Source organism: Convolutriloba macropyga, chromosome 8 (assembly GCF_964194025.1).
Source record: "Convolutriloba macropyga chromosome 8, txConMacr16.3, whole genome shotgun sequence".
NCBI classification, from domain to species: Eukaryota; Metazoa; Xenacoelomorpha; order Acoela; family Convolutidae; genus Convolutriloba; species Convolutriloba macropyga.
The window spans coordinates 29,070,103-29,092,595 of record NC_134475.1 but is presented as its reverse complement, the minus strand read 5'-3'; the positions used below and the strand labels follow the sequence as shown (position 1 = coordinate 29,092,595).

At 35.7% G+C, this 22,493-nt stretch overlaps 1 protein-coding gene across 1 annotated transcript in view; it reads left to right on the top strand.

The window, feature by feature from the left end:
• The window catches only part of LOC142344654 (prelamin-A/C-like), a 48,829-nt gene that overhangs the window by 2,550 nt on the left and 23,786 nt on the right, over positions 1-22,493 (top strand). The window contains exons 5-9 of the mRNA XM_075396479.1: positions 5,005-5,187; positions 5,512-5,611; positions 7,703-7,835; positions 8,069-8,232; positions 11,622-11,842. Coding sequence (XP_075252594.1) covers positions 5,005-5,187; positions 5,512-5,611; positions 7,703-7,835; positions 8,069-8,232; positions 11,622-11,842 — 801 coding nt within the window. The remainder of the gene's footprint in view (positions 1-5,004; positions 5,188-5,511; positions 5,612-7,702; positions 7,836-8,068; positions 8,233-11,621; positions 11,843-22,493) is intronic.

Sequence of the window (22,493 nt, the reverse complement as noted above, 5' to 3'; positions counted from 1 at the left end):
TTTCTAAATTTTTTTTTGCTAGATCAGTCTGGATTTGAAGCTAATTTAAGTTGACAGAGGTCTGTTGCAAGACTTAAGTACTTTTTGTGACCATTTTAGGAGCTATATGTTTCGGTACTCCAAACAAAGACACGCAAATTTATACTAATTTTCCAAGTTTTCTGAAAATTTTCGTCATTTTTGATTTTTTTCTGCCCTAGGTGTCAAGGAGCCGCTCTAGGATTTGTTATCAGGTTACTGTATAGTTTTTAGTGGTAATGGAATGCTTTTCAAATTTTTTTACATCACGAATTTTTCTACATTATTTTGTCGTTATTCAAGTTTTTCCAGCCAAGAGGGCTAGAAAACCTCCGTTGGGGTTTGATAATGAGTTTTTGAAAATTTTTTATTGGCCTTGGAATAATTTTGAACTGTTTAATATCACAAATTTTTCAATTTTTTTAAATAAAACTTACATTTTTGTCAAATATTTGTCATTTTTTAGGTTTTTCAAGTCTCATGAATAGAGAAACCTCCTATGTTTTGAAAAAAGGTAACTGCATAATTTCTAGAGGTTTTCGCATGTTTTTCTTTTTTGATTTTTTTTGTCATTATTCAGGTTTTCTGCGACTCAGGGGTCAGCAAACCTCCTTCAGAGTTTGATAATAAATTACTGGAGAATTTTTTTTGGTCATAAAATAGCTTTCAACGTTTTAATAACACAAATTTTAGCAATATTTTGATAAAACCTCTAAGTTTTTAATAGCTGCACAGTGATAGCTGGGACTATTATTGGCCTTCTCTTGGTTCTTTTTTTTCGTCGTCGCCATTTTTGTTACAACCATTGACGTCACAACGATTTTATTCTGCTTTTTGTTCGTTCGTTCATGCAATTTCAACTGAATTGCATGCGTGACGTCTTTTTTCGCTCTTAGTAGAGCGGTTTTTTTTGTTCATTCGCGTGATTAATTGTTTGGTCACACTTGACTTACCTCACTCTCAGAAAGAACTTCCTCAATTTGAAATTGACTTTTATTTACTTTTTTTCAAAGATAAGTTCAAATGGGTGTGTGTTACTCTAAATGAAGGTTATTTGAGATCAGCTAATAGAGGCAGCAATAACTTATACAGATTTTTAATCAAAATATAACAGATCAGCCTTCAATGAAAAGACGAATTTTTTGTCTGTCTTTTTTGCTGTTTTTTTGAGACCTCAGATCTACGAATATATTGAGGCTATTTTCTGGCAATCTGCCAGCTATGTTGTTTTTTTTGGCAACAGGAGTCCAGAGACCTCCTCCATGGTTTGAAATTCAACTGCTGTATAGCTTCTAGAGTAAATAGAATGGTTACAATTTTTTTTGTGACTAGTTTTTGCAGTTTTTTGAAAAATAATATTTTTCAAAATTTTTATCATGTTCCAAGGTCACGGATCTTTGAGCCCTTAATGGTTTTTAAGGCTTTAAATAGCGATAATGAATAGCCTTTTGAGACATTGAAATGCTTCTAAAGATATTAATATCACAACTTATAGAAAAGTTTTGTTAAAATTTGCAATTGTTTTCAAGCTTTTTGAATGTTTTTCATTTTCTGAGTTTGACAATAATAACTGGTCAACGAAACTTGAGTTTGACAATCATAACTGATCAACGAAACTGTCAACGAAGATGGGTTACATGACAGAAGTTCCGAGGGCAAAAGATGGTTTGAACATTTTTCACTGCAATATCTGGAAACTCTTCTTTTAAATTTCACTTTTCATTTTCTATGATTTAATTACTAATAAGGCTAGAAAATTAGAAGTTGCAGAGTCAAATCTTATCATGGAAAGTATTCCTAGCTCTCTGTGTCACTCTCTCTCTCTCTCTCTCTCTCTCTCTGTGTGTGTCGGTTGGGATTTCTTTCTTTCTCTTCATGTTTTATCTCTCACACACTCTTTACTTAACTGTTTTGTTGATGCCGCGCATCATGCTGTTATGGCGTTATGTCATCATCAGTTAACCTCGTTAGTGCTGAATTATAGTAGAATTGTTTTATTAAAAATGATTTAACCAGCATTTTTAGGAAATCTTTGTTAATTACTCTCAAATGAAGTTTGTAGCAAAAATTATCTTTTTGGTCTTTAATGCATTTTTTCGCTCGACTGATTTTTCGTCTAGCCAATTAGGTTTTTCGTCCTCAAAGGGATTAAGAGGTAGTGGGTTAGAAATAGCCTTTAAGCTCACTATTTTTTCATTATGCGATTCACAGAAACTGTTTTGCAGACTTATACTTATTGTGTGAAGGGCGTAGATCCCCCCACCCCACAGCAACCCCCAATCCCCACTCCTGCACCTCGTTCGGGGCCCCGTGCAGCCAAAGATCCCCTCTCACCGTTGCTTCCCCCACTATTACCCCCCTGCCGAGCTCACCTCAAGCCCCTTCACTTAAGCTGAAGCTAGCCTCACTAAACCGTGGCTAGCTACTGACGGAGCCAACCGCTTGTCAGTCGTTTGAGAGCAGTCCACGCGATATTTGTCGGTTATGTTTTAAGTCAAAATAAAGAGATGATTTTTGTCCTGCAAAAAAATGAAGAGATGATTTTTGTCCTGCGAAAAAAGTGACGCGAAAACGCGAGTGGTTTTGTGGCGTGAATGTTTTGGATAAAGTGAGAAAACAGTTTTTTTTATAAAAAAAAATTTGTGCTCTCTAGCTTGTGGTTTTTAACATGCGGCAATTTGACGTTGATTTTATTGTTTTTATTGTTTTAATCTAATAGCCGCCGCCAGCCTCTCAGCGGCTATTATTCAGGCGCTATTCTTTTTTATATTCGCTTTACCTTTTGATCACGTTTTTCATTTAACATAATTCACAATTTTCAAGTTTGACTTCTGACTTGCTTCTCTCAGTATTTCAATTGAATGGGTTTTAAATTCTTTCGCGCATTCATTTACGCAATGTGGAGACTACTGTCGGAGTCAAAAGATCAAAATCATAAGAGACGACAAACCTCGGTCATCAAGTCATTGAGAATTAGGTTATCAAAGTTCATTAGAGTGTTTGCTAGCTGAAATTGGTTTTAAGCTGATTAGCTTTAGAAGCCGAATTAAGTTTAGTTATAGAATTCAACTGAAGCTGCACGCCAAATCAAGAACACTTTTTGACACTGAAAAAATAGACAGAAAAAAATCGGTCAGTTTATCTTTTCTGTTTCAATCTCGATGTGCATCAAGCGCGTCAACGGCGGCTGTTTTCCGACAATCTGAAGGCTTTGTGTTATTTTCGGTCGTTTTTTCTAAATTATTTGCCCAATCCGTTTATAGTCCATTTCAGATCTATTTTTTGTTTGGTCAATAAAAATTCTTTGAGTTTTAGGTGAGGACTTTTCCTGCAATGTTTTTAATTCGCTTTAGCGTTTCATCATGCTTTTCGTTTACATAAGTCACCACTTTAAGGCTTGACTCCTGACTTGCCTCCTTCACTGTTTCAACTGAATGTATTTTAGATTCTTTAATTCATTGAATTACGCAATGTAGTTAATGCGGTCAAGGTTGAAAGAGCGAAATTGAAACTGGAGAAATCGATGAAACCCGGTCATGGCTTTTTGTTGGGTGGCATTATAATTAAGCTAAATAGTCTTTAGTCTAGAAGCTGAGTGAAGTATAATTTAAGAATCCAACTGAAAGTGCACACCCAATTAGAACACTTTGGCAATTAGAAACAAATTGATGGTTCTATTTCTATCTCAATATGCGTCGATCGGGTCAATGGCGCTTATATTTAGTTAATTTGCTGGCTATGTTTTTTCAATCGGCTATTTGACTTTTTTCACTTTTTTACGGGTTGGGGCAAATGGTTTACGGATTGTGGTTTTCTGCAAATGGTTTGCGGAAGTCTCTCTATAGCCATTTTGACGTATCGTTGCATCTGCTCACAAAACTTTTTTTGAGTTATATCTGAGTACTTGTCCTGCTGCGCGTCAAGGTTTTTGATGACGTTTTTCCTGCTCTCCAAAAAATATTTGAAATGCTCTCAAACATAGTTCGTAGCAATTTTATCTATCCTGCTGATGTTTAATGCGATTTTTGATCTTTTGAGTTTATTCCCCCGTACGTTATGCACCCACCAATTACATAGAACGTGTAATTTCATAGTAAATTTTTATAATTAAATGGGGCGCGTGTGTCAAGGGGTTGCAAATAATATGCACCCACTATGCTGGGGCACAAACCATGGAAAAGATCCGCGACTTTTCGTACAACTTTGTCTGATCGATTTTTTTTGCCTGGCCATTTGACTTTTTGTACAGGTAAACAGGTAAAGCCCGGGGTGCACTAAGTTCGACGGTTCATTTAAAGAGGCATAAATTGGTAGTCCGAAGGGTGGTTCTTAGAGCTTGACCACTCTCCTGTTTAACCTCCTCCCACTTACTCTCTCCGCTCATCCGCCTCCTTCAACGTACTCATCCGTAACCCCGATCGCTCACCCCCACCGGAGCTCAACTCAACCCCCCCCCCACACCATGCTCACTCCCTCAATTAAACTAATGGTAAACTCACTGACGAGGCGAACCGCTGGACAGTCGTTTGAGATCAATTCCACCTGACGTTATTCGGTTATATTTTAATTATTCAATCTCATTTTTTGCTGTTTTTGGAGTGACCTCTTCGTTTAATCGCGTGTTAGTTTTGTCCAATGTTTTACCTCTCTCTCTCTCTCTCAAGCTGTGTTTTATTTTTTTTTCAAAAACACAGTGTAATAATTAACGTAAAGGGTCTTTTAAAATTTTTCATGTTTGAGACGTCTAAATCAGGTTAAATATAGGTACATAACTTTTAACCTCAATTCGGCTTGGCAAAAAGTTGAATTAGGATTTGTTGGTAGCTCTCAATTGATATATGCTTTGTTAATTGAGTTTTATGTAAATTGCTTTGGTGATTGTGCGATTTTACTTTAACATATGCAGTTTGTATTCTTTTGTAGTCTATTCCATATAAGTTATCACTTCCTCCATCTCTCCTGAAAGTATTTTTACTCGTGTTACAGGGTGAAGGATTTGGAGCAACAGAATGCTGCTTTGGCTGACAAAGTGAGGGGCCTGGAGAAGGATCTGGCAGCTGCTAAGGGTGACTTGGTGGCTTCGGAGGGACAGAACGATCTGTTGGAGAAGGAAGTGAATGATTTGAGAAAGCAATTGAATGAGAGGAACAACCAGCTACAGTCCGCCAGGTCTGTAAACATTGCCATATGCTAATGTGTATCATACGAGATTGCGACTTGAGGCATATGGCACTCATTAGAGATGGTACTCATAAAGAGACTTACTTGCTATAACATGCAGCTGACTGATGAATTTGATTAAGCAATTGAAAACTACAACCAATTTGATGTACAATGACAACTTCCTTACAATTAAAATGAAGTGACATGTCGTATACAAATGCTAGCAAAGTCTTTTTTGAAACGTTGGAGAATATGGCATGCTACCATATTTCTGTGTAAAAATTGATAAAGTTTACTTTTGTTGACGTGGGTTTTTGTATGTTTGTTCAGAGACCAGCTGAAGCACGAATGTCAGCAGAGAGTGAAGGCTGAGACTGCTCTCATGGCCATGGAGAAGACATCCAAGTTCGAGAAGAGTCTATTCGAACAGGCTAGTCAACAGTAAACAGTCCATTGTATTTTTTTTCTACAATTTAACAGGTTATTATTCCTTCAGCGTGCTTCCGAAGGCTGCTGCCTTGTTCTACAAGGAAGTAAAGATCAATGGCAGCATCGAATTTGCTCCCGGTTGACAACTGCACAAAGACTCTTAAATCTAAAATCCTCAACAAGGAGGCTCGGTAATGTGCGAATGCACATAAGGTTCCGACCCCGCTCATCCACAGTTTTGACATAATTGTCTACCAAATGAACAGATTGAAAACCCCCCAAAATTCAAGTATTTTTCAAAAAAAATCGGTGTATGAACCAAACGATAGCCTCGAAAGAGAATAACTTATTGGAGCAAAAAATGACGCATTAGATTGATGAGATCTGCCATTCAAGAAGACGAACAGCGAATCAAGCAACAACAACTAACTTTAATTACTTGCAAATTTTTATGACCATTTAAAAAACTTAATTACCGTCAAAATAGCTTCTGATAAAACTGAAACTAAACAAAATAACTTGTTTTGCACTAGAAAAGATATGGGGCCAGTCCATATTATGGCTCGGTAACAATTAGACAAAAAAAGAACAAAAACAGTTAAGTTAAAAAATCCTCTTATATTTTTTAAAACAATTACAGATCAACTGAAAACATCCCACAGGTTTATGATTACCTATTATTCTACAGGAGGGCATTAAGACCTCTCATTATTCAATTTATGTTACAAAGCAGTTACAAATGTTACTCATGCAGTTACAAAGGAACAACAAATAGACAAACAAAAATCAACGCTGTCGAAGCCGTAAAGCTATATTTTGCCCCTCAAAATATGTTCGACTCCGCCTTTTTCGGGCACCGATAATGTGGTATGTGACTTGTTTTTAATGAGACTAGGAAACAAGAAGACAAGAATGACAAAATTGCTAAATTAAGTAATACTTTTGTATTTTTCGAAAAAAAAATTATTTCCAAAGTCATGAAAGCCTTTCGCTACAAATTAAAAAATATTAAATAGGTTCATTTATTCAACCAAAGGAAGACCTTGAGACCTGTAGTTGTCCAGAATATGTCTTATGTCTACAAAAAGAACGTCAACTAACGCAAAAGTCAAAAATAATTTTTTTTCGATAAATAATTTCGAAGTCAGTAAAGTCATAACGAATTCTTTAAAGACATTAGTTTGTGACAGTAATATTTTGTGACTGCTTCCCTTGACATTATTTTGTCATATATGACCGGTAATTAACGCGACTAGGTAAAAAATAGAAAATAAAAGGAACAAAAAATGTTTATTTTTGGAAACAATTGTTTTCAAAGTCATGAAAACCATCAGCTATCTACTTAAATTAGAATACTGGCTCATGTATTCTTCCATAAAGAGCCAATGAAAGCTGTCATTATACAGGAAATTTGCTATGACTGATAAGACAAAGTAAAAACGACAGTTGAAGACAAAAGTAAAAAATTCAAATATTCGAGAAAGTGGTGTCGAAGCCGTTAAAAGCACAATATATATCTTTAATGATTCTGATATGTTGAGTTATGCCTCATGTTGAACGCCAATAATGTGATATGTGAACTGTCTATAATGGGATAATTTGAGAAAACTAGAAAAGTGAAAGATGGGCAAATGCCTAAAAAGCAAAAAAAAACAAAATGTGAAATCTAGTAGTATCCAAGCCAGAAAACCATAACTAAAGGCGTAAAACCGCAATAAAGTTTAAATTTTAATTCATTTGGAAGGAGAAGCATTCTTTCTTTGCTGACACAGCTACAAATTGAGAGCAAATTAAGAAAGAAAATAGGGGCAAAGTTCAATAAGCCATTATTTTTTTTTAAAATCAATTTTTTTAAACGTCAAAACGACAATAATCTTTCAAGTAAAAACCTAGATACATTAATTTGAAGCTGCTTAGGAAGCCAATTGGACCTATCACCAGTGCGTATTGATTTGAATTGTTCTTGTCTTTAATTAATATAAAAAAATATTTTTTTTTTCAAAAAAGACCGACTGATTACAATCCAAATTAATTTTTGATTATAGGAGTTTTGGATCGAGCAGTTCTTGTAAGCGAAATTTTTTGTTGACAGACCCTTCGCGACAACCAGCTGGTGAAGCTGACAGAGATTGAGGAGATAGAGCGAAGGAAAGAGGTGGAGGGTAATGTCACCATGGAGTCGCTACTAGAGGACATCCGCAATCAACATCAAGACAAGATTGAGGGTCAGTAGTAAACTCAAACAGAACTTGAAGAAATGAGTTGCACAACTCAATAAACAGTTGAAGAATATTACTTTTATACTTCTGGAAAGCGAAGGATTTCTATGGATTCAATCTATGTTCTGTTCGGAGTAAATTTTTGATCTGTAACTGAAACGTAATCTTACAGTTGTCTTAATGCGTGTATGGCCCCTTTTATTGTATAGTTAGGAATATTGTATGTTCCGTATGTTTAGACTACAAGAACCAGAAGGAAGAGCACTACATGCAGAAGTTGGTGAAGATGCGACAAGACAACGTGGAGAGGGATAGGGATCTGAACAGGTTGAGGAATGAACTGTCTGGACTGCAGAACGAGAATGTCGACATGAGTGACCGCATCCGACAGCTCAATGACCTCGTAAGTCCAACAGTATAGTCCACTGAATGTCGCAAAATGATAAAACTTGGTTAATTACGATGACTTTGTGTTCTCCAGATTATAAAAGTGATAATTAATAGCCGCCGTCAGGCTATTATTTAGGTGCTCTTCTTTTTATGACTCGAGGAGTATTCGTATTGATACCCAGCTTCGGACCCCCATCTAAGGATAAATTTTACACCCCCAAGCGCGCGTGCTATTTTTTTAAAGCTGTAAGCTGAGAGGAGCTATATTGCGGTTTTTGATCCTGGTTTTTGTTTCGTCGTCTGACTCTTTTTTTGTTCCACATTTGCTCACACATCAAAGCTGTAAAACTTGAACTTTTCTGAATGGCTTTTTCGTCCCGCGCGCGTGACGTCTTTTATCACTCTCTTTAGGCACAGTTTTTAGGTCATTTGCGTGATAGTTTGATCATACGTGCCTTACCTTACTCAATAAAAATGACTTTGCGCTTTGAAACCTGAGTTAATTTTGGAATAGTTTAAGAACAAAGGAACTCCAATGTGTAATTAAGGTCACTAATGAAAGGCTTCTGTGGAGTGTATTTTAACAATCGTCATTAATTTATTAATAGCCACGAAGCGATAGCGGCTATTATTGGGGACATCGTGTTTTTTTTTAATTCGTCGTCGCCATCGATGATTCTTGCGACCTGAGTTCTTGGAATTGACTTCTTCAATTTCAGTGATTTCTACTGCTTTGCAGTTAAACTTTGTTTGCGTGACGTCATTCGTTCTGCTTTTAGTTCAATTGTGTGACTTACCTCACTCAGAAAATGACAATTTTTTTATACATTTACTAGTTAAAGGTCAATGGTGTGCATCTAAGTAGTGCCAAACGTATTTGCCATAATTCTTGAGTATTAGAGTCGTGAGTTATTAACTTCGAATATTGATTCTGAAAAAGCTCTTAGGGATTTTTCTTTTCTTTATAGAGCGTTTGTGTCTCATAAAAATGACAGTCCGAATCGAACCAAAAAGTCTAATGGTCTATTAAAGGACTGGTGGTCAATCTGTCTATCTTATTTCTTTAGTTGTTTCAATTCATGGAAGGCCACAAGCGTCTATCGCGGATATTTTCCGGCAATCTGCAGGCTATGTTCGCTGAATGTTTGTTACATAGCTTCTTGAGCGGCGTCGATAACTGTTTCAACTTATCTTCTTTTTCTATCTTTTTCTATCACTTTTATACGGCCCAGAGTTCTATTTTTTTCGCATCTATTCTGGCAATCTTCCGGAAATGCTTTACCGTATAGTAACGTGCTCTTTACATGTTTGTAACTACGGGGCATAAAAAGAATCGGGGGTAGATTAGATCATGTTGTTCTACAGATTTTCAATTGCTCTCGAACGATGCTTCAGGCAATTGTAAACGTTTTTCTTATGAAATTTTTTCTCTCGTCCGTTTTCTTTAATATTCTTCCCTTTTTACTTCATGAAAGACTTTTGGACGCCTGACTTTTTGATTTATTCTGAGTGATTTCAATTGCAATCACTCAGCAATTAAGTCTGTTGTTTAAAAAAATATTGTAAGAGAAAACTGTTTTTAGCCCGTCTAGCCTAGCATTGCATTTAGGAAGTAGCTTAACCTCTATTACATGGTAAACAGGAACTGCTGGAACGCGCCCCGCAGCACACCTACCCCCCACCCCAGCGCTCCACGCCCTCCCCCACGAACAGCCCCTTACCTGCACACCCTGTCAATCTAAGAAATAATGTCGCTCTCTCAAACCTTTTCTACTTTCATTGAGAAATTGACCTTGAGTTGTTTTTCCATTTCTTCTTTGATAGTTCTGCATAGGTGTGAGCTTGGTTAAGAGTTTACATTGCGCGAATCTTCAAGTCGTCGCAAGTATTCTACCAGCAATTTTAACATGACGCAAGTTGCGAAATGACTCAAGCTTTGCTTCATTTGTATTCTAACATCTTTTTTACTACGTAGACCTCTACTTTCAAACAGCTGATTTGAACACGACCTTAGGTTGTAATATATGGTAATTAGGAACGGCTGCTAATATACAAAGTCGAAATATCATGTTAAGAATCTTGCCTTCCAATTCCCTCATTCCTGTTGATACCCCCCGCACGACCTCAGCTAGCTGTCCGTCCACTACCTAGCTGCTCACTGCCTACCTAACCCCTCTAACTCTTACGCCCACACACCTACCTAATACCCCTACCTCGAACCTGACTACCATCTCTCCGAGGCCGCCACTAGCCCTTCATCCCACTAACCCACCACACCCAATCTACTCAGACCCCGAAAGTATTTTTTTGCATTTTAAAGCCATATAGTTTTGTTTGGCAATTGAATTTTTCGAATTTTCTGTTGATGCTTCTGATTAAAAGTTTAGGTTGGTGATTATATTTCGTGACTCTCGAGTCCCTTCCGGTGTTCTTTTGGCTTTTTTTAACTGAAGCAGTTTTGTTAAGGCTCAACTTTGATTGTTTCCAACAATTGACTTTGTTAAATTTATTGTTCTTTCACCCTTACACCCCTGTAATTCACTATTCCTGCGATTGTCTGCAATTTTGAAAAAAAACTTTGTATGTTTTTTAGGCAAATAACTTCCGTCTTTTTTGTTTAATTGGTTTCAAATTTCTTAATTAGGTAAGATTTTTTAGGAGTTCGTATTGCACGACTCTTCGAGTTGTTTCCGCTATTCTGCCGGCTATTTTTTGTTTTACCGGATATTTTCTGTTTGTGCTCCCACGGACGTTCTGTGTCCCAGTTACTGCACGTGTCCTCATATATAGTAAATCATTGTGCAAAAAAACACGGCACGTGCGTCGTGGGGGGGGGGGGTTGCAAATAATTTGCACCCACTAAGCTGGGGGGGGGGGGAGCACAAACGGTAAATATCCGTTTCATTTTTGGATCACGTTTTTCGTATTACATAAGTTACGTTTGATTTCTGACTTACCTAACTCACTGTTTCAACTGAATGACATTTAGAGTTCATCCAGCAATTTTACGCGGATACGTTCAAGGTCTGAAAGCAAAATCAAAAGCTTGAAAAAATTTAATCAAGCCTGGAAGCAAAAGCTTGAAAAAATTTAATCAAGCTTGAAATCAAACGCTTGAAAGAGCTTGGGGATGGACGACGCCTAATTTCTGGTGATTTGCTATGTTGGATAGAATCAAGACAATTGACAAAAGCAGACGGGAATGAACGATGATCTTCGAACTTGGTACGTTTTACAGCCGCGAAGTGATATCTGAGGTTGGCAATAAGTTAGAACTATCGCATAGAATTTCAATGGATTGGGTATGTGTGATGTCATTTAGTTGAAGCTGGAATGATTCAGTGTTTAGGAGGTAGTTTCAAAGAATTATAAAAAACCAGAGCAAATTGTTGTTATTTTCAGCTGCGAGACCGAGATCAGAATGTGGCAGATCTCGAGAATGCTTTGGCCAATGAGAAGGCTAAGTGCACAGAGAAGATGGATGACCTCAAGGATGAGCTGGACAAGCTGAAGGATGTGTTGACTACCCAGTGTGACGAGTACCAGGACTTGCTGGATGAAAAGCTCAATCTGGATCTGGAGATATCAGCCTACCGAAAATTGCTTGATGGCGAATACCAGAGGTAGATTTTATTCCTGTAGCTCAGCTTTTTTCCATTATGTTGAACGTTTTCGACTAACGTTCAACTAGCAAGCTTGTCTGAAAAGGTTTTATTAGTTGGTTCAAGCTAGTTTTTGATAGCCGCCTTCATCTTCTCAGCCGGCTATTATAGCGCTCCTATTTTTTATTAGAGAGAGAAGAACATTATTAATTTCCTCTGATACACATAATAATAAAATGCAAATGGTAAAAGAGGCAATGTAAAGTTAAGAATATAACATTACGTAGAATTATAAAATCATTAAATTACTTAGCTAAAAATTTGACCTTACATTAATACAAAGAAATGGACCAAAACGTGAGCATAAAATGTTCTCGCAATTTTATATATACATCATGAAGATTAAAAATAAAAATTAAAATCTAATGCTCTCAATGTCATCTTTCATATCATTTACTTTGGGGTCCTTCAAAAATTCTTTCGAAACATTTTCTTTCAGTTCTTTTTTAAGGAAGCTTTCGATGTTGTTTTCAGTCTAATATGAGAAGGCAGACTATTATAAATTGGAATGGCTTGTGCAATAAAAGAATTAGTTAAAAACTTATTGTTCTTTCTTATCTCGAACGTTATTTTTTTGACCTGTCATGTTTTATTCTCATGGTAGATAGAGGTTAAAGTTTTTATGCTGGAAGATTGTTGATGACTAAGCAAAAAAATGTTTTGAGCAATGATATTTCAAGACAAAAGAGAAGGGTAATATTTTGTTGCGAAATTTGAGATCTGTAGACCAATCATATTTTCTATTGAAAATGTTTTTCCCCCCAATTCAAGTGTTTTTCTAAAGTTGCGAGTAATGACTTTTGCAACGCTATCAAAATTAGAGCGGAATAATGTAGATGACTTATTATTATTGAATGAAGTAATAAGATATTCGTTTTCTCTGGTAAACTTTTACTAAGTGTATTCAAAACTTTTATTCCACAAGCCATTCTCTGAAGAATATTTTTCACTTCATCAAATTTTAGTTGGCTATAGATAATTACGCCAAGATACTTCACACTATTTGATTCTGCTATTTTTTCTTTGTCGACATTCAGAACTGTGTTTGATAACCTCTTCCTGGTGCTGAACACAATATATTCTGTTTTTTGTTCGTTCACCACTAACTGGGACTTTGGCAAGAAAATCGATAATTTTTGAGATGTTATGTTCAAGTTTCGTTTTTGGCGATATTTCTTCAGTGTCGGATGTAAAAAGAAAAGTGCCATCTGCAAACTGGACGACCGTGCAATCCTTTTCTACAATCTTGTTAAATCGTTGAAGTAAATGTTAAATAATAGAGGTCCTAAAATAGCACCTTGTGGAACTCCTCTTTTCAATTTTATCCACTCTGATTCAATTTCATTTAGGACAACTCTTTTTGTTCTCTCACTCAAATAATTCATTATTGAATTGGTAACATGTTCGTCAAAACCTATTTTTTCAAGTCACCGTAACAGTATTGGGTGGTTTATAGAATCATTAGCCTGTGAAAGATCTAAAAACGCACCTGTAACTTTTTTTTTGTTGTTGACTTCTAATCTTATTTGTTCTGTCAATTTCAGGATAGCATTAATTGTTGAAATTTTTTTTCTATAACCAAATTGACTAATAGACAATAATTGCTCCCTTGATAGGAAACTTGTGATTTGTGAACTAAACGCCTTTTCAAAAATTTTTGACAGAGAAGAAGTAACAGAAATAGGTCTATAATTGAGTGGGTCGTCGGGATTTCCTTTTTTAAGTGGTGTTGCACAAGCTTTTTTAAGATCAACTAAAAATTTGACCATACATTAGTAAAAAAAATGGCCTAAAATGTCAGCATAAAATGTTCTCACAATTTTTTATGTTCATCATGAAGATTGAAAATAAAAATTAAAATCTAATGCTCTCAATGTCATCTTTCATATCAGTTACTTTGGGGTCCTTCAAAAATTCTTTCGAAACATTTTCTTTCAGTTCTTTTTTAAGGAAGCTTTCGATGTTGTTTTCAGTCTAATATGAGAAGGCAGACTATTATATATTGGAATGGCTTGTGCAATAAAAGAATTAGTTAAAAACTTATTGTTCTTTCTTATCTCGAACGTTATTTTTTTGACCTGTCATGTTTTATTCTCATGGTAGAGAGAGGTTCAATTTTTTATGCTGGAAGATTGTTGATGACTAAAAAAATTTTTTGAGCAATGATATTTCAAGACTGGTTATATTTTGTTGCATAGTTTGAGATCTGTGGACCGATCGTATTTTCTATTAAAATGATTTTTCCCCAATTCAATTGTTTTTCTAAAGTTGCGAGTAATGAATTTTGCAACGGTATCGAAATTAGAGCGGAATAATGGAGATGACTTATTATTATCGCATTAAGTAATAAGATTTTCGGGTTCTCTGGTGTACTTTTACTAAGTGTATCCAAAACCTTTATTCCACAAGCCATTCTCTGAAGAATCTTTTTCACTTCTCCATCAAATTTTAGTTGGCTATAGATAATTACGCCAAGATACTTCACACTATTTGATTCTGCTATTTTTTCTTTGTCGACATTCAGAACTGTGTTTGATAACCTCTTCCTGGTGCTGAACACAATATATTCTGTTTTTTGTTCGTTCACATCCAAAACTGGTGCTCCTCTGACTTTGCAAGAAAATCGATAATTTTTGAGATGTTATGTTTCAAGTTTTGTTTTTGACGATATCAGTGTCGGATGTAAAAAGAAAAGTGACGTCTGCATACTGGACGACCGTGCAATCATTTTCTACAATCTTGTTAAATCGTTGAAGTAAATGTTAAATAATAGAGGTCCTAAAATAGCACCTTGTGGAACTCTCTTTTCAAATTTATCCAATCTGATTCAATTTCATTTAGGTCAAGTCAACTCTTTGCATTCTTTCACTCAAATAATTCTCTATTGAATTGGTAGCATGTTCGTCAAAACCTATTTTTTCAAGTCAACGTAACAGCAAGATCTAAAAACCCACCTGTAGCATTGTTTTCTTGTTGAGACCTTATCTTATTTGTTCTGTCGATTTCAGGATAGCATCAATTGTTGTGGGTCTTCGGGATTTCCTTTTTTAAGTGGAGTTACACAAGCCTTTTTAAGTTCTTCTGGAAATTTTCCGGTAATGAACTGATTAATGAGGTAAAATAGTGGTTCCGCTAGCGCTGCTTTAGCATCTTTTATTGGTATTTTTGAAGTACCGAGTGTTTTACTTGTATGCAATGAATCTATGAGCACATTTGTTTCCTTGGTTGTTATATATCGGAACTTGAAACACTTTCTCGGAGCAGTTTTAGGAGGAATGTTGTTTTTTGTTGAGAGACAATGAACTCCCTAGAGTAGAGAATCTGTAGCTTAGAAGACTTGCATGTTCCATAAGCTTTGTTATACTGTTACCAAAACTGTTAACCAAAACTGTTTAATGAAGGTTGAATTCTTGAGTTTTTTCTATATTACGAAGATCTTGAATGAAGTTCCATCTGGCTTTTTCACTGTTTTAACATAAAACTTCAGAGAAGTTGTTTTTCTTTTTGACGAATTAAATCGTTTTTAGTTTCACCATCGCTTTTTTTGAAAACAGTTTTGTTTTCTCATACCCATTTTTCTTGAAGCACAAATATTTTTTTTTAATATAACCGAGTTTAATTGGAGCATGTAGTGGTAATGTTCTGTCAATAATTCTTTAGAATTCTAACAACATCTTATCTCCTGTCACTGCACCGTAAAAGTGTGTCCAGTCTGAATTTTCAATAAACTTTTTGAACGCTAAGGCTGAATTGTTTTTTTTGTCAAAAATGTTTTCTTTGTTGTTTTTGGTTTAAGCATCACTTTTAAGAACTGTAATTGTTACGAAATGATCGGTTTTCAGAATTGTGTCCGCTACTGTGCCTGTTTTGTAATCGTCTGCTATGATGTAATCGATAAGAGTTGAAGAAGAGTTTGTCGTTTTTGTAACTGTATCGATATTCGATGATTTAAGATCATATGGAGAAATTACACATTGCAGGAGACTTTTGTCGCGCTTTGCAAAATAGTTTAAATTGTAATCTCCAGCATGTATGACAGATATTTCTTCAGCCATTGCAAGTTCCATTCCCAGGACCAATTTTTCCAAAAACATTACAAGTTTTTTCGGGACAGTATGATAAATTTAGTACAAATTTCTTTTATGCTCAACTCAACACATAAACTTTCACGATTTGTATCCCGAAAGCAGTTGAGATCATCGCGAAGACGAGGTTTTGATGTAGAATTTTTATTCTGGAATCAAATAATTCTAACTCTTTCATCATAAGTGCATATGGCAAAATTGGTCCCGGGTTTATTTCGATATCGCCATTTTTTGGTAGAAGGTACCATATAACAACCAAGAAAAAAAGAAACGTCGAATTTGGATGCTAAGGCACCTTGTTTGCTGTTACAGCATTGTTTCAATGAAGGTGTTCGAGATGCATAAGGAAAACTGCAAAAAAAATGAAATACTGTCGGAGAACATGAGTAGTACACATAGTATAACTATGAGTTGAATATCTGCCATTTTAAGCGAAATCTTATTATAAAGCATCACACATTGCAAAACAGCTAAAAACAACAGAAACTGCAGCTAAAGTCCATTTGTATAACGATGTTTGCCTCCATGGTTTGTAAGTGTTAGCCTTACTCACATATGCACTTTGAGAATACTGCAATGATTGTAAACGAAGAAGATTACGAGAAGTTAAAGAAAATGACTTAAAGCTACATTTTTAATGAACGGAATTCCCTGCCGAAAATTATAATGTATATAATCGTAAAAGAGATTTTTGTGATTTGCCATTTGACGCGACATGGCGCAGACAGCAAATTTTTCAATTTTTAAATGTTTTGTGTAATATGCTCGCGCAATTTTTCATTGATTTCATAAATTTTGTTTGTTCGTTTTTCGGTAATATTTTTTAAGGGAGGCAATTCCGTCAATACCAATTTTTTGGGGCTGAACTTTTACTTCAATGCGGAGACAAGATCTTTGTAATCTGAGAAGAAGTTTTCTAAATGATCACTTTTTTGTTTTAGAATAGCATTGGTCCCATCCTGTAAAATTACTGTTTTCATCTTTTTGATTGTAACCGTGTAATATTTGCAGTTTTTCCTTTGTTATTGAGCCTGGGTACGCATGTATACTGCAGTCGTGAGGAAATATCCGATCGCTTGCCACGTGTTTGAGGATACTACTACCAATTCAAAAAATTTCTGTGTTCTCATCGATCTTTATTGTTTCAAATTTTCGAATAAAAATGTCATTTTTCGCACTCGTGTTCATTGTTGGTGTTATTATAGATGAATTAGTTGTTGCCTGTCCCGTTTTTTTAAGGAATTCACGGTTACTACATGCTCGGCGATGAGAGAGACTATCTTTCTCTTCCAATTTTTGATAAAGTTGGCAATAAATTTTATAAACATCCGCTTTTGAATAACTGTTAACTTTTTCTGCAGTCATCATTATGATTGGAATGTATTACAGGAGGATATTTACAGGAATAATTTGCAATTCCTGATATTTACAATTAGAACTTTGTTGCAGAATCTGTTGCTTAAAAAACTATTGTGCTAACGTTTAAAACTTGCAATGCATAAGAAATTGCTTCAAACGTTTAAAAATTGAAGGTCAAGAAGCAACTGTGCAGAATGAACGAATTGTTTGTTTCTGAAAGAATTATGTTTCTGAGAAAAGTATTTGGATTGCATTAATCTGCTGAATTTTTAAGATCTGTTCACACTTTTCTGGCTTGTTTACGTCAGTCAAGTGACTTCAGAGTGGTAAAAACGTTGGATTATTACTGGCAGCGGAAAAGCGAGCAGGTTTGAAGCGTGCTTTTTCAAGTACCTTTAAAGGGGAGTGAGAAGTTGGTATTTAAACAAAGTTTGGGTTTTGAAAGCAAATTTTTCTTCATGTGCGGCAGTTTGACGGCTTATTTCACTGTTTCTGTCTTTTTGCCCTTTTTATCATTAGTTCGGTTGTTGTCTTGTCACCTATTATCGTTAGTGACAGTATCATTGGTTGCTAGCGGGGTATAAAAGAATCTAATTAAGTGTTTGAGTTTATGGCTAATTGTTTTAGTTTTCGGCACTATTTTTTCTGAAAATATTTTTAATTGCTCAAACGAATTTTGTAGCAATTATATTAGTCCTGTCGGTTTTTATGCGATTTTTCGCTTGACCGATTTTTTGTCTGACGCTTTTGACTTTTCGTCCTCAAAAAAGGGATAAACAGGTGGCGCCCAGCGGGCATTAAGTGATCTTAGAGCCTTTCAGCTCTGTTTCAGCTCACTGTTTTGTATACTTATACTTATGTTGTGAAGGGCTGTTCTTAGAGGGTGAAGAATCCCCACCGCCAGTTGACCCCCCCCCAATATTGCTGTTACACCCAACCCTTTTTAAATTTTTCGTCATTTTTCGAATTTTTCAGCCCTAGGTGTCAAAACCCTCCTCTAGTGTTTTGTATTAGGTTACTGCATAGTTTCTAGTATTGGAATGGTTTCAAGATTTTAGCATATTTTTTTTGACAAAACGTGCAAGTTTTTTCAATTTTTTTATATTAAGCTTTCATGATTCACTTCTTTCCGGATGCAGGGCCCAGAAAACGTCCTTAAGAGTTCGATAACAAGTTACTGAAAAAAAAATTATTTGCCATGGAATAGCTTTCAATTTTTTAATATGACAATTTTTAGCGATTTTTTGATAAAGCTTGCAATTTTTTCAACAAGTTTTTTTCGAAAATTTTTGTCGGTTTTAAGGTTTTTCCAGCCTCAAGAGCGAAGGAACATCCTCTAGAGTTTGAATGTTGGTTACTGTAAATTTTCTAAATGTAATGGAGAGTTTGAGTATTTGAGTATTTTTGTCCTTTTCTGAGTTTAACGATCATAACTGGCCAACGAAGCTTTTCAAGTCTAGCAGATGGGTTACCTGACATAACTCCCTAAACAAAAAAGTTTTGAATTTTTACGCTCTGAAATCTGGAAGCTTTTCAATTTTTGCAATATTTTGCAAATTTTTAAGCGTCAATTTTTGTTTGATTTATTTACTAACAAGGCTAGAAAACGAAATCATTCAAGCTGAAGGTAGCCTCACTTAGCCGCAGCTAGCTACTGACGAAGCCAACTGCACGACGGTTGTTTGAAAGCAATTGGCCCGACGTTAGATGGTTATGTTACTGATTTGTTTTTAGTTTTGAGAGGATTTGTACCTTTTGCTGTCTTATCTTTTTATCTCATTAGGGACAGCTCTCATTGGTGGGTTGCTAATAAGAAATGTATTTCAATCAATTTAATTGTTTCAGTTCAAAACTAATTTTTATAAGATTTTTATAAGATTTTTCAGAACTAAATTTTTCAGAATTAAGTTTTTTGGTCGATTTGTTGTTCTCTCTTAGCATCCTTAATGACAGGTCTCATCGGTTGCTAAGGATGCTTTAATTAATCGAATTAATGGTTTCAATTAGTTGTTTTTATAGCTGCGAAGCTTTAAGCTGAGTGGAGCTATTTTGCGGTGCTCTTGGTTTGTTTTCGTCTTCTGACGCTCTTTTTCGTTTTACATTTGTTCACACAGCAAAGCTGAAAGTCAAATTTTCTGATTGACGTTTTCTTCTCACTAACGGCTTTTGCGCGCGTGACGTCATTTTTCACTCTTTCTAGCAAACGTGTTTTGGGTGATTTGATTTTGATCATAAGTGACTCACCTCACTCAATAAAAGAACTTTTGCAATTTAAAACTGAAGTTTAATTTGAATTATTTTAAGGTCAAAGTAACTCATATATGCAGTAAATGTACCTAATAAAAGGCTTCTGCGTAATGAATTTTAGTAAGCTTTTTTAATTTATCGCTGAATGTTTTTTACCTAGCTTTTGAGTGGCCTCAATTTTTAAATTTAGATCTGTATCTGTTTCTATCTTTTTATTTTACGGCAAGCAAGTCTATTCTTTCGCAGTCATGTTCTTTGACTTTTACGTTTTTTTTTTGTTTTCAACAAAACTTTACCGAATATTTTAGTTAGTATTTGTTTTGCTCTCAAACAAAGTTTGCAGCAATTAACATTAGTCCTGCTGGTCTTTTATCGCGGTATTTTGCTTGACCGAATTTTTGTCTAACCCTTTTGACTTTTCGTCCTCAGAAACGGGATAAACAGGCAACGCCCCGCGGGCATTAAATGCTCTTAGAGCCTTTCAGCTGACTAGTCTCCGAGTATGCGATGTACAGAAACTGTTTCGGAGACCTATACTCATGGTGTGAAGGGCGGTTCTTAGAAATGGACCCACCATCCCCCCCCCCCCCCCCCTAAATCCGCACCCCTGCATATCGTTCAGGCCGTAAAGGCCCCTAGTAGCCATTAACCGCTCACATCAGCCCCAACTCCGCTCGCTCACCCCACGCCCCTTTGTTTCAGCTAAAGCTAGCCTCACTAAACCGTGGCTAGCTACTGACAAAGCCAACCGCTTTCCGGTCGTTTGAACAATTCGCCCGACGTTAGTCGGCTATGTTTTTACTTATTGCTGTTTTATCACTTAATCTCATTAATAGCGGATTATACTGCTAATGAGTAATTGTTGGTCCCAGTTGGTCGTCGGAGTTCATAGCAATCAATTTTTTAAGATTTTTACACCTGCTTTTTGAAAAATAAAAGTTGATTTTTTGGTCCTGAGTGTTTTTAATTGCTCTCAAACGAAATTTTCAGCTCAAACTATTTTGGAGACTTATACATATGGTGTGAAGAGCGGTTCGTAGAGGTTGAAGACCCCCCCACCGCGCTATTGGCCTCCACCCACTGTTGCCCACCCCCTTCCCATCAGCCGCCCGCTGCTCCCCCCCCCCCCCCCGCGTGGCTATGCTTGATCAACCAATCGCTAAAAACACGCCAATTTTATACTATTTTTCACAATTTTTTTCAAGCTTTTGAAAATTTTTGTCATTTTTTGAATTTTTTCAGCCCTTGGTGTCAAGGAACCTCGTCTAGGGTTTTATAATAGGTTACTGTATAGTTTCTAGTGGTACTGGAATGGTTTCAACTTTTTAACATAGCAAATTTTAGACTTTTTTTGACAAAACGTGCAAATTTAAATTTTTTTGACATTTATTTTTCATTAATCACGTCTTTTAAGACGCAGGGGCAAGAAAAAGTCCTCAGGGGTTTTTATAATTAGTTACTGAAAAGTTTTATTTGCCATGGAATAGCGTCCAGTTTTTTAATATGACATACTTTAACGATTTTTTTTTGACAACATTGAATTTTCAAGTTTTTTAAAAATATTTGTCTTTTTGGGTTTTCCAGCCTGAAGAGTCACGTTATCTCCTCTAGGGTTTGATTATAGGCTAATGCATAGCTTCTAGATGTATTGGAATGTTTTTCAAGATTTTAATGTCAACGATTTTTAAAAATTTTTGCCATTGTTTTAAGTTTTTTGAATCTTTTTGAGTATTTTATCATTTCTTCTGGCACCAGGGTACTAGGGACCTGCTCCATGTTTTGATGATAAGCTTTTGCATAGTTTCTAGAGTTAAGGGAATGGTTATCAATATTTTAATGACTCAGGCTTTAGCAATTTTTTGATAAAATTTAATTTCAATTTTTCTGAAAATTGTTATATTGTTCAAAGTTTATGGATCTTCATGAGCCAGTGACACTATTTAAAGCTTGAAATAGGGATACTGGATAGCTTCTTGAGACAAAAAAAATTTTGAAGATTTTATCTTGAATTTCAGCTAGATTTTGTTAAAAGTTGCGATTGCTTTCAAAATTTTTGAATATTTTTGTCCTTTTCTGAGTTTAACGATCATTGCTGACCAACGAAGCTTTTCTAGTCTTGCAGATGGGTTACTTAACTTAACTCCAAAGACAAAAAATAGTTTTGAACATTTCGACTGCGAAATCTGGAAGCTTTTCAAATTTTGCAAATTTTCAAAATATCTGTTTATTTGATTTACTACCAAAGCTAGAAAACTAAAAGTTCCGGGGTCGAATCAAGCTAAAGCTAGCCTCCGTAAACCTTGGCTAGCTACTGACGACGCCAACCGCTCGCCGGTCGTTTGAGAGCAATTCGCCCGACGTTAGTCGGTTATGTTTGGTTTTCTTGTGGTCTATCGCCCAGTCTCAAAAACAACTATTTCTTATTAGTTTTTTGGTGCAGCATAAGTCAATTTTATGTATTTTGTCCCTTTCGAGCCATTAGAACGGCCCAATAGAATGTTACTGGTCTTCGCGACTGGTTTTCAAAGGTTGTTTTTATGTTTTTCAGTTTTCTACTTTTGTTTTGTCTGTCATTGATTTCCATGTGGTTATTTTATTACGAACACATTCTAAGGACGCATAAAGTCAATGTGCTCAATAATATTTTCTTAGGGATCTTAAAAACACTAAATTTTGGAAAAAGAAATTTTCAAATTGTTTTTAGCTTTTGTTCTTTTTTACTCAAAGATATGGTTTGGGGTTGACTGCTTTGGATGTTGATGCAAACAGTATTAATTGTCGGTTCTTTAGTCAATTCAATTCTTTGGATTGTAATTCATGACTTGTGCTGCTGTGTTTTTTGTAAGATTTTTCCATGACCCATCTTTGAAAGTGGGATGAACAACGGGTAACGCCCAAGGGGCATTGAGTTTCTTTAGGGG